The 12,552-nt window shown below is 41.7% G+C and overlaps 1 protein-coding gene across 1 annotated transcript in view; it reads right to left on the reverse strand.

The window, feature by feature from the left end:
- gphna (gephyrin a) overlaps positions 1-11,994 on the reverse strand; it is a 58,293-nt gene extending 46,299 nt beyond the window's left edge. The window contains exon 1 of the mRNA XM_080012315.1: positions 11,864-11,994. Within this exon, the coding sequence (XP_079868441.1) occupies positions 11,864-11,927 (64 nt within the window). The 5' untranslated portion in view covers positions 11,928-11,994. The remainder of the gene's footprint in view (positions 1-11,863) is intronic.
- Between the last annotated feature and the right edge of the window lie 558 nt (positions 11,995-12,552).

Consider the following 12,552-nt stretch of genomic DNA (forward strand, 5'->3'; position numbering starts at 1 on the left):
GGCAAACTACAATAATTGCAGAATCATGTAGACACTTTGTTTCCATATGTCAGTGTTACACATGTGGCAATATTACTATTTCACAGCGGTGCAGATTCCTAGTACCCAATAAAGAGTGATGATCTAATCTATTCCCATTACTTAACAAAATTATTTAAATTAACTGAGAAAATGTTGCTCAAAAAGTGCTACACAATTGTGACTTTGGGTCATATTGAGATTGTATCAGTAATGTAATTTTGATCATTTTGATCTAAGATTTACTAGGCAACCTATGTGTACACCAGTAAATGAATACTTTATTTGCACAGTTCATGTAGCAAAATAATTATCCACACTAACTAGAACGATGACATTCTATTATGGAGTGCTGAAAACACAATGTTTTCAATCCCACCCCATCCCTCCCACTACGATTGGCCGACAGCCCGTTCATGTATGCATGTATGTATGTATGTATGTATGTATGTATGTATGTATTTGTGTGCTGGGATTCGCGTCGCACACTATTCCTCCAAAGGCCTCCAAACTTCGCCAAAACACTGTTCAGGGGTCTGGCCTTTGCATAGGATGGTTTATGTTTCATTAACATAAACACTCGATTACCCATTTCAGTTTCAGAGCAAAGGCGGGAAGCAAGTAAGGAGGAAGAAGGCTGAAAGGAGGATAGAAGGAAGAAAGAAGGAGGGATGAATAGAAGAAGGAAAGGGAGGGAGGGAGGAAGGAAGGAAGGAGGTAAGGGAGCATTGAATGACGGAAGTGAAGGAAGGAGAAAAGGAAGTAAGGAATGAGAAAAGGAAGAATGGGAGGTGGGAAGGAAGGAACTAGGAAATGAAGGAGGGAAGAAGGGAGGAAGGCAGGAAGGAAGGGAAGAGCAAAGGCAGGAAGGGAGGAAGGAGGGAAGGGATGAAGGAAGGAAGGAGGGAGAGAGGAAGGATGAAGGAGAGAAGGAAGGAAGCAGGGAAAAAGTAAAAAAGGATGAGCAGGAGGGAGGAAGAAGGGAAGGATAGAAGGAAGGGGGAAGGAAGGAAGGAAGGAGGGAGGGAGTGGAGGAAGAGAGCAAGGAAGGATAGAAGTGAAGAAAGCAAGGAAGGAATGAGGGAAGGAAGAATGGGAGGAGGGAAGGAAGGAACAACAAGGTTATGTACTCTAGTGCTAGGAAGGAAGAATGGAAGAAGGGACTGGGGGAAGAAAGAATGGGAAGAGGGAAGGAAGGATTGCGGTAATGAAGGAGGGAAGGGAGGAAGGAAGAAGGGAGGAAGGGTGGAGCAAAGACGGGAAGGAAGAAAGTAGGGAAGGACTGAAGGAAGGAAGGAGGGGAGGGGAAGGAACAAAAAAAGGATGGAAGGAAGGAGGGAAGAATGGAGTAGGGAATGAATGGAGCAAGGATGGATGGAGAGACGAAGGTCAGAGAAAAGATACAAATTTATTATTTTTGTAATTAGGATAATTGCAATGCTAATTTGGTCCTCTGTCCTTATTCCTCCATAATTGCAGACAGGTACTTCTCACTTAACAACCTACCTGTTTAACAACTGTTTGGACTTACCACCAGCTCACTGACTAGTCCGTATTGTGCGCTGCGTATAATACTGCAGCGTGTGCGCCGCGTCTCAGCGTCAAGCATCTCATTGCGCATGACCCTTTATATACGATCTCCACTATATATTTTATATACTATATACACTTTATACACTATATATACACTGTATACATCTCATGTCATCACCGTTCTCAGTCTTAGTCTCGTTCTCGCAGTCAGTATTCACTACACCAGTGTTTGCAATCGCCAAGCCCCCTTACCGTGAAATAACACGGGTCCTCGCTTATGGACCAGTTCACTTAATGACCTGGTCCTAGGAACAGAACTCAGCCGATAAGTGAGGAGTACCTGTATTAATGTTGCTTCTTCTAATAAATGTTGTCTTAAGAGAATAAGAGGGGACCTCCTAGTATTATCAATATTCCATGGAGTTGAGCTAACCAAAGCTGAAATGCTCTGGTTTATTCAACCACACTGAATTGCTTGTGGGATTGGGGAAGTGAAGTCACTCTAGTGCTTCCACCTGAAAGCAAAGGCAATTGTTTTTTATGAAAACCAGTTTGGCTAATGGGGAGTGAAAATATTTGCTGTCCAAAGATAGGTTTTTGTACTTGTTTTTGCATGAACTTCAATCACACAGATCTCGTTACTGGAGATAAAATTGTGCCTGAGAATTGTGTGAGACTACATACTTCTAACTTCTTTGACAACATTAATAAAACTGGACAGTAAGATTCCGCAACTGGTCTCATGCTTCTTGTAGCTCATGTAGCACCTAACTGTTGAAGACTTTCAACTTACAGGGCTAACAGCAGGGATGACAAAGACAGATGTAGCGGGCCAAGGGGGCGTGGTCAAGCGACCGCAGCAGACAGGCAGTGGAGGCTCCCATCACGGGGATCGGGCAAATCAACAGAGGGGCTACACTGATCAGTCAGATCACAGACCAGGAAGTAACTTAGCTTTGTTTTTCCCCCACAGTAGGGTTGCGTGCATGGTGGAGAAGCGGAACCGGACCCAGCACCGCAGAGTCCAAGCGCAGTAGACGGGGCAATATATGACTGTACCGCGCATTCGCACGGGAGCTCTGGACTCTCCCCCTGTTGGTCAGCGAGCCTTTTATTTTGCCATTGGCCCACAAGCCACCTTTTGTTTCAAAACTTTAATAAATATATACACCAAACAGCGCTGTTTTGCCTCCGCCTGCTTCCCCTCCCTCATTCCCTGGTCCTTGGCACACCTCCACAACAGAAAATTGTGAAAGTAAATAAGGCATAAAGTTTTGTAAATGACAACAATATTGTATTGCTATTGGCATAAATGCTGTCATTACATTGCAAGTTTAGGCCTACATTTTAGAACCTCATCCTACCAAACCATTTGACAAGCTTTCATTATTGTAAAAATATTTCATGAACTAATAAAAGCAATATTTCCACTAAAAATCCTCAGCAGATGTGCATTCTTTATGGGAAAAGTTTTGTTTAGCAATTTGTATTTTTTAATAGCTTTTGAAGGTAAGATTGCCCTTTCACTTTTGATATCAGAAGATTCAATTCAGAAAAAAAGTAATCAAAAAGTACAGTACATGACAGAATGTCAAATTCAAAACAATTAAATTCAAAACAAAACTGATAGAGGAAATCGTGAACCAATCGCCTAGTGACACACATATAGTCATGTTAACAATTCTAGTGAGTGTGGCTCCAACTTGCTGCAAAGGATTACACGTGTGCCATGGCCCACCCAAAACATAACAAATGTTAATTATTTAGTGAGTTTTAGAGTTTAGCGCGTCGTTATATTACCTAGATAAAGTTTACTTAAGTGAAGTGAAGTGAAATTGTACTTAAGTGGAGTACATTAAACTTCTTAACCACTCTACTTAGTTCAGGTCATATAGGTGTGTATGTGTATGGTTGTAACAAAATAATGTCACAATATACATAAATCTATGTAATCACATACAATACAACATATATGCACACACATAATGACGAACACAACCTCATATAACCCCAGTCACATATTTTTGTTTTCAGCACACAGTGTTAACTCCCACAGACATCCCAGCCTTGGAGTCCAGAGGCAGCTATCAGTGTTTAGGCCTCACAACGACGCAGCTGCGGAGAGCGAGAACAACAGTTTGCCCCTTGCAAGTATACAGTATGTAGGCTATACAGTTACTACAGAAGCTACTGATAAAAGTGAGTGGCAGCATAGGCAGTGTATTCGTCAACACACTAAAACCTGAGTCTCGTCTGAGTTGAGTCACAAAGATCAGGCCGAGAGTCTGATTCAAGTCCAAGTCCTGGACTCAAGTACTACAACACTGGTATGTGGACTAATATTGAGGTAAGATATTGTGGCAAGCTGAGAGTACTTCTCAAAGAAGACACTGTTTCAATGCTTTACAACAATGGCCAGCATTATGAACAAAGCACCTTGTAACGAGTGAACACATACAATCATAGAGTAAACAACTATCGCAAAACCAGTCCCCTGAAACCAAATGGACAAAATATCAAGCTCAGAAACAAATGGATATGGAGCTCAAGCTTCAGCCAGAACTCAGTGGGTGTGATAAAGAGGACAGTGCAGTGGCATCAGGGCCATTATTATTATGAATTATTATGAATTATTATTATTATTATTATTATTATTATGCTATTCAGACTGATTCAGACTGCTCCCTAAAACAACCTAAATCAAGTATTCAGATGAGTGATACCTCCAACTCTGAGGACACACTACAACCCCCTGTAAACAAGTTTCACCAATGCCTTTCAGCCAAATTCCTACATCTGAAAGCAGGGAACACAAAAAAATTGTAGACAAGTACAATCCCAACTGTAATCTTACCACACAAGTCAACATAGACTGTAGCAGTACAAATACCTAGCTGCCAGCTGATGCAACAAACTGATCTTGGGAGCCAACCAGGGTTCCAGACCAACCTTTTTCCACCGCTGCCGCAGAACTGTCCTGGAAAAACAATTTTAACCGTCCTAAAATCTAAATTTTCTTTCTTTACCCTATAGTTGTTAGTGGCATAATAAAAACACACATTAAAATGTTGATCAAATAAATAATTATATTTATTTTGCTCTATTCTAAGAAATAGTTTTAGAACACAATTTTATATTTTATTAAAAGATATATAATAATAATATAACAAGGCTATAACATGACAACAAGGTATGACTTTTCTTGGCTAGTAGCAGAGAACATTAGAATTACTGTAGTGAACATTAACTATAATTCCAAGTTTTTTAAAGTAATGAAAACAATGTTCTTCTTGAGGTAGTGCCGTTGTTACAAAGTCTGAGATTGTCACACATTCACATCTCTATTTTCATAAAAATATTATATATTATTGTCTGATTGTATCCAATATTTACTTATATGTTTTTGCTTTGTTTTGATATTCCCCTCTGGTCATATACAATTATTTGATATTAAATAATAAAATAAATTATTTTTTGATAATTGTAATTCAATGACAATTCTCGATTCTATTTCATGTGAATGTTTCAATTAAAATACAGGGCTAACGAGCTAGCATTAGCTTTGGAATGGGTTTCCTTTTGTTCCCTATGGGCTGGACGGATAGAGTGAGTACAAGTTACGGAGCAGGAAAACAACCTCTGCGCCACAAACCCGCACTTTGCGACGAATGCCCCGCACACAGTCCAGCATGAAGCCCCTCGACACGGAGAAGCGGGGACAGCCTGTCCCATACCCCATAGGCCGGTGTGGTATGGGTTAGCCTGCAAACACATATGCCAGATTAAGCTAGAGAGGGTGATATTGTGGAGTCGTAAAATCATTGGAAAACTGCAATGGGCAATCAAGGAGCTTTATGAGGAGCACACAATCAAGAAAGAAGGATGAATGATTGTTGGATCTTCCAACACGTCCTTATGCTTCCAAACAGCCTTGTGCTAAAATGTGTGAGGTTACTATGTGACAAAGAGCAGCTAAGAAGGCAAACTAGCTACAACACTTTTAAATTCCATCTAGTCAAATAACATTTGTCCATACTATGAAGAAAGATGATGTCATTAACAGGGTAACTTGGGGGTGCGGGTTGTAATTGAACAGCACAAATTAGCAACATCAGATTCTCACCATCACTAGGCTACTCTCGGTCATCAATAATGGAGAGTCAAGGTGAACAACTCAACAATTCTAACTCAAACAAAAGGTGGTGGATTTTTCAATATTGATAGCTCACTTGCTCAACAGACTTGTCTTCAAAAAGACTGTAGTCGCCAGGCGCAAAGAGGCACAACAAGTGTGAGGAAATTGTTTTAACTGGTTGGGACGTTCAATGTGGAATGTTAATCAATCTCTCACCTGTCCTTTTAAATGTGCTGTCACTCCCCTGGATGGATTTACTAGCAAAATTGGATTTTGTGGACAAAATAATCAGGAATTCATATTTCACTGATGACAGAAAAAATTGTAGGTGGCCCAACCAGTAAGGGTATAGTTGAGTAACTGTTACAGTACCTAACCATTCCCAAGTTTACAAAGCAGGGGGATTTTGTCAAATAAAATAAAAAATATATATAATAAAAAAAATTTTAATTTAAATAAATCACTGTATTGTTCAGAGAGGGGATACAAAGCAACTGACCGCAGGGGGTTGGCATTTCTTGGGGTGACAGCATAGCACAGAATGTTTTCCTATTTTTCAGATATTTCCGATCAGAAATGTTGTAAAGTATTAAGTAACAAAGTGGCATCAAACCTGTTCTTCTAATATGGCTGTTGAATAGTCTCTAAGTAAAGTTTATTGTCTATATTTTAACCCCAGATATTGATGTCAGAACTGTATTATTTGAATTTTACAAATTCCTTAAATTAGTAAAGGCTTGCGATCGCCGCTCCTCAAAATAAAACAACCAAAAACAGTATGTTTTTAGTTGTTTTATTTGGAGGAGCGGGGCATGGTTCTCCGCGATCGGGGCACACGGAGAGACCTGTTCCCGTGTTCGGACACGGACGATTGTAACGAACAGTGTAACAGGGAGTCTCCATGGCGTTTGAGTTACTGAAGCTAAATTACTCTATCAGTTATTCACACCATTAGTTGTCTTGTAAAGAGGCTCATCAAATTGTATGCGAGATACTACGGCTAACCTTATATCCACAAATTCATCAATAATAATAGAACAATAATAGAACATGAAAATTGTCACTGAGTTCCAATAAAATTGAATATGGAACAGTCACCAAGTTTCAGTATAATTCAACCTGTAACTCCACTGAGTTTTAGTAGGACAACATATAACTAACATGGAAATGTTCAAAAGTTCAAACTTCAAATGAAAGTCTCTCACTTTAAGGGAATATATACATTTATACTATATGTATATGGTACTTTGCAAATAAATTGCAATTATTACAAAAAAAATAAACAAATAAAATAAATGGCCGATTCTTCTCATTCTCGTTCAGTCTAAGTCCTCCTTCGCTCACCGTGCGTTAAACCACCATCGTTCATTACATTACATTGGTTTCGGGTTTAAGTACAGCACATGAGCACTGTATCAGGCTGTAAATTTGACCGGCACTGAATATAAAAATATATCTGACACTGATCGGCTGGTGAAAACCGACCAATTTCGGTCACCGGCCGATCGATCGGTGCATCTCACGTTTTATATGTTAACATTGCATTGCACATTAACATATGGTCACATTTTTGCGTTTTATAATTACTCTCCCACTTCCCATTTTACCTCACAATGCAGCTTTACACCTTGGTGGATAATAAAGTACCGCTGTGTATCAGTGGAAGTTGAGTGAGAGGAGAGGGAGGGCTTACAGAACCACAGGTCATAGCATCAGGTCCAACCCAAGGGATGTAGTTTAAATACACAATAAATGTACAGTATTGTTTGTACTGATTGATTGATTGCCATCATTAAATTCCACAGACTTATTTTTTTGCATAGTTTCCAATGGCATTTCGTACTTGCGTATTTTGACTAAGAATTGTGTGGTTGGTACACAAAATGCGTGCAGATTGGCAGGTCTGTATCAATTTATTTGAATGCACAGTGACTGAAAAAAATATAAAATATATGAATTAAAATAAAAATAAATTCAAAACGACTATTCGACTTCATCAATCTCAGGCAACTGACGGGTCTCGGACTGATGATTTGATTCGTCCCCTTTCAGGGGACCAACCCTAGCTGTTTCCCATCATTTCTAACTTCAGAGAACAACCTCACGAAATTATTGAGAATCTTACCACTCTGCTACGGCTTCTCAAATGTGGCCAAATGGGAACAAACATGCAGTATATGCCTTAAAAAACATGGAATCTCTGTTAAGATGATAGATGAATATAGTTACATGCATATGTATTTTAAACATGTTTTGAAAAACTCCTGCAATTGCTTGATTCAGCCAAAAGAGCTGATTCACAAGGGCAAAAGAGTCAATAAAACTCTGAATAACTTGAGAAAAATAAATAAATAAATAATTCACAGTTTTCCACCTTTTTGCCAGTATAACATATAGGCAGACATTTAGCGATGTAGCAGTACATGGTATGTCAGTACATGGCCCCCCTAACGGTTCAATAGCACATGTGAACCGCATTTACGGTATCATGATAGAGGTTCACTGAGCACGGTGGCCCAGCGTACAGGCGCAGCACCCCATGCCGCAATTGCTGCTTCCTATTGAATCCACTGTTGCAGCTCCACCAGCCACATCATCCATGCAGGGTCCGTGTGGAGCCGCACAGCATTTATCTATTTTTGCACGAGAGATTTATTTTTATTCCTTTTCAATTGCAAGCGGATACGCAGCATTTTCTATGGGAACAGGAGATAAAAATACATCGAAATGTTTTTGTAAAGAATGCAATCAATCAAGGTGTCCAGACGGAAAATAACCCCTGCGATGGCTGTGTCCCTCTTTACGAACTTCTCTTGAAATTCTTTTGAACAGCCCTTTTGCAGGAATGAAGGGAACCGAGTCTCACTGGGTGATGAGCCGTTCTTTTTTTGTCAAGTTTTCCAGTTTTATGTTTGTATGTATGTTTGTGTAGTTTATGAAAGTTGCCGTCTCCTGCCGCTGGAAAATGTTTCCCCTCTATGTAAGAGCCAGCCTATGCTCCTCCCCCACCGGGAGGTGCCCTGGCTGAAGAGGAGCGCACCCACTGTCATGTCAGGTTCACAAAGCGAAGGTACACACGCACTGGTCTGACTGTGAGGTTTTATTTCAAGTAGTTATTTTACTTGTATTTTTTATGTGTGGAAAATACTGTTTATACATGTTCTACACAAAACTAACTAACTATAGCACTGGTTTAACTTTTTTTTTTTTTTTTTTTTTTTAATTGTGAACCGTTTAACACGCACACGCACGCAAATTATAACAACCCACCAATGAACTTGACCCCCCCCCCCACAGTCATACATACAGAGTGTTACACTAGGTATTTGTGGTCTGTACCATTACTGTGGCCCCGAAACCGTGATACATACCGAACCATGAGCACACTGTATCGTTGCATCCCTACTGACAATATTCTGAGCTTCCCGTTTTCGAAAAAGATGATTTAGCAAGGCTTAAAGGTTTGATCCATTGAACTGCATCTAAAGTGGTACTCCATATATTGTCTCTGTTTGGTGGATTACAATATAAATCAGAGAATTCCATTGGAAACTGCAATGTTTTTATTCAATATCCAGGTTTACCCTCATCACTCCAAGTCCAGGGTTTCCCCCAGCTGTCTATTGCAGAAGTGAGCCACCGCTACTGACTTTCCCACATCAACAAACATAAAAATATTACTGTGGTGTGGGGCTGGTGTGGTTTAGGCAGCCACTGTCTGTCTTGGATCTAGGTAATTGGGCCCTGGATCAGAGATGGCTGTATGCCTGTTGTTCATCAGAGCACTCAATGAGCAACAGATAAATCACCCATCTCCACAAACACGGGAGGAGCCTCTGTCATGACATGTGTCCATCTGCTCCTGGCTTATTACATATTTCCACTCTCCACAATAAACTGGTGTGTTTGCAACATCTCTACTTCTGTCTCTGTGTCAGAGGGCCCTGAAAATGCCCTCTGGTGGCTTGTGGCAGGCGGAACAGCAACTCTCCGGCATGGGGAAGGGGCGCAGAAGGGCCGTCCAAAGACACACTGGAACCACCAGCAGGTCGATGGGGGCCACAGCATGGGTAGCCTACAGCTAGCTCCTCCCCCCGGCAGCCACCGCCGGAACCATCCAGGAACCCAGCAGCCAGGCCACCCCTCTAAGGAGACCCCGCACCAGCCAAGCTCAATTACATTTCCATCAGCCAGCACAGCAGCCGAAGGCCCCACACTCCGGAAGGGAGGAGGGGAGTCTCAAGTCGCCCTGGGGGCCGGTCGCATATAGACTGTGCTGTTCCGGGGAACAGGGGGGGGTAGGCTTCGGCCAGGGACTCTCCCTGGCCTCACTTTGGTGTTGGGGGTATGTGGTGTGGAGGTGGTGTGGTTAAAGCAGCCCATCTCAACACACACAGGGAGAGCCTCTGTCATGACATTTGTCCATCAGCTCCCGGCATGTTAGTCTTGCCACTCTCTAAAATAAAGTTGGTGTGATCTCGGCCTTTGTCTTTGTGTCTGAGGGCCCTGAACACGCCGCTCGGGTGGCATGTGGCAGGCGGCCACAAATACTTCTATCAAATAAATCCCTAGGAGAGAGCTATTTCACACAGCAAAAAAAAACTATAAATGTAATGTGTGAGACTATTTTTCAGACCTAATGAATTGATCAAAATCAAACATTGATTTTATTTTTTATTTTTCTTGGTCCAATATATTTTTAAATCAAGGGATGCAGTTCAATGATATCGATGATATTGAAGTATACCGATTCACCACCCTCTCTTGAGCATGCATGATCTTTGCATTCTTGCTAGGAACATGGGATAAAAATTTGTAATTTTAATTTCACTTTTCAAACAAAGTCCTTTTTGAGATTTCCATTATAAGATAGTGAGAAGGGGCAGCAGACCGGTACGCTTCTCAATAGTAAAGTGTTGTTGTGCTACGAAAAGTTACAATTTATGGGAACCAACATTTTAATAAGGTCTAGGTTGAAAAAATATAGCGAACCTATAAGACTGAAAGAGACTAAACGTTAAAAAAAATGCCCCATAGTCTAAATATTGTAGCAGCGCATCAAATATATTGGCAGATCATGATTAATTGAGCTCCCAATCATTGGATATTGGAAACCGTCTAATCCAGTTATCGTTTTAGCCTGGTGTGCAAGCATGCATATGAAAAGACTTCACACAGTTAATATTCTCAACTGGATTATTTCAAACACAATGCGTGCACACACATAAGGGCGGTATGGGATGGAGGCCTATGATAGGTGGTTACCGTTGTTTCATATAGATTGAATGGATGGCACGGTTTTAACTAAAAAGCAACCAGACATCATCCCGTAATAGATTTTTTTTTTTCAAACCAGCTGACTGTGGGTTGTTCTCTCCCTCTTTCCCATTAAAATGGTGTCTCCCCGCATTGGCAAGACGTCGGCTGGCTGAGATGGGACTTAAAGAGGCGACACATGGCAAACTGGCTCTCCCCATCATCATCATCATCATCATCCGCACGAAATGGATGCTGTAACACAGTAATCCAGCGATTGAAAAGCGAGAAACCTGCATAGGAGGATTGATTAGGCTCCTCCAACTCTGCGCCGAGATGGCAATTACAACACGGTCAAAATATCGTGTCGATTTTTCACGTTCGTATGAACACCATTGAGACACAAAATGCGATGCACTCCCCGAAAAAAAAAAAAACAGCATTAGAAGCAGACCTGGAAGGGGTTAGGACATGAATAATGCAGCAGGTGTAGTGGGCTTGGGAATGTCTCTCAAAATAGGCATTTTACATTATATTGCCAACACTGTGTGTGTGTGTGTGTGTGTGTGTGTGTGTGTGTGTGTATATATATATATACATATATACATACATACACACACACACACACACACACACACACACACACACACACACATATATACATAACATTACATTTATTTATTTTCTAATGTGGTTAAATACAGAGCGCGGTCAATTGATGAGACCATCGCGACGACCGAAGTGCACTAGGCTTTAGCAGCTGTACGAGCTGTCAAACACCCCGCCTGACCGGGTTAGCATGCCCGCTAACATGCTAGCTCTGCGGCCGGGCCAGGCTCGCGTCGTGACAACCGATAACGCACGCATGGACAAGCGGGCCGAGCCGAACCTCATTCCCGACATTGCCCCAATTCCCCTTACCCGTCAGAATCCCCACTCGAATCTGCTGGTCGTGGTTGGTCAGAACCATTCCGTCCGCCGCCATGTTCTCAAATCGCCGGCGCTGCGCTCCGACAAGCAGCGCAGGGCCTGGTTCGCCGTGCGCCGCTGCCCCTGCGCCGCCCGGGGAGAAAAAAAAGGACGCGGCGGGAGGACGGTGCTGCCGCGCGCGCGCCTACGTACGTCGCGAGCGCGCGAGTATGTGATTAGAATCCAGTTGCGTGGGCGCGTGGGCCCTTGCACGTGCCGGATTCCGTTTGAAACGTCTTCGGAAGTTACTTTGAGACACAACGAGAAACGATATTGCATACGTTAGGTATTTACATTCATATTGTTATGACCACTCTGTTGACATACTGATGTACTTATATGTGTGCATACATGAACAATTTCCTATTTACGTGCACAATTTATCTCACTCACTATGCATTTTTTTTTCCTTTAGCCTACCTCCTTTTCAGGGGATCTGGAGAAAATCCCAACTGGCTTGGGGATATAAATGCAAGAAGATGTCCTGAACTGGACACCAGTACGTCACACGCTCAATGCAAATCAGTGTCTCCAAAACAGACTTTTATAATTGTCGAGGTCGGAACAAACCTGAGGGAAAACCTAAAATCCGTCCACTGTGTAAATCAAATTACTGATGGATGGTAAACCTCTGTACAATG

The sequence above is a fragment of the Zeus faber genome (assembly GCF_960531495.2).
Source record: "Zeus faber genome assembly, chromosome: 13".
In the NCBI taxonomy this organism is placed as follows: Eukaryota; Metazoa; Chordata; class Actinopteri; order Zeiformes; family Zeidae; genus Zeus; species Zeus faber.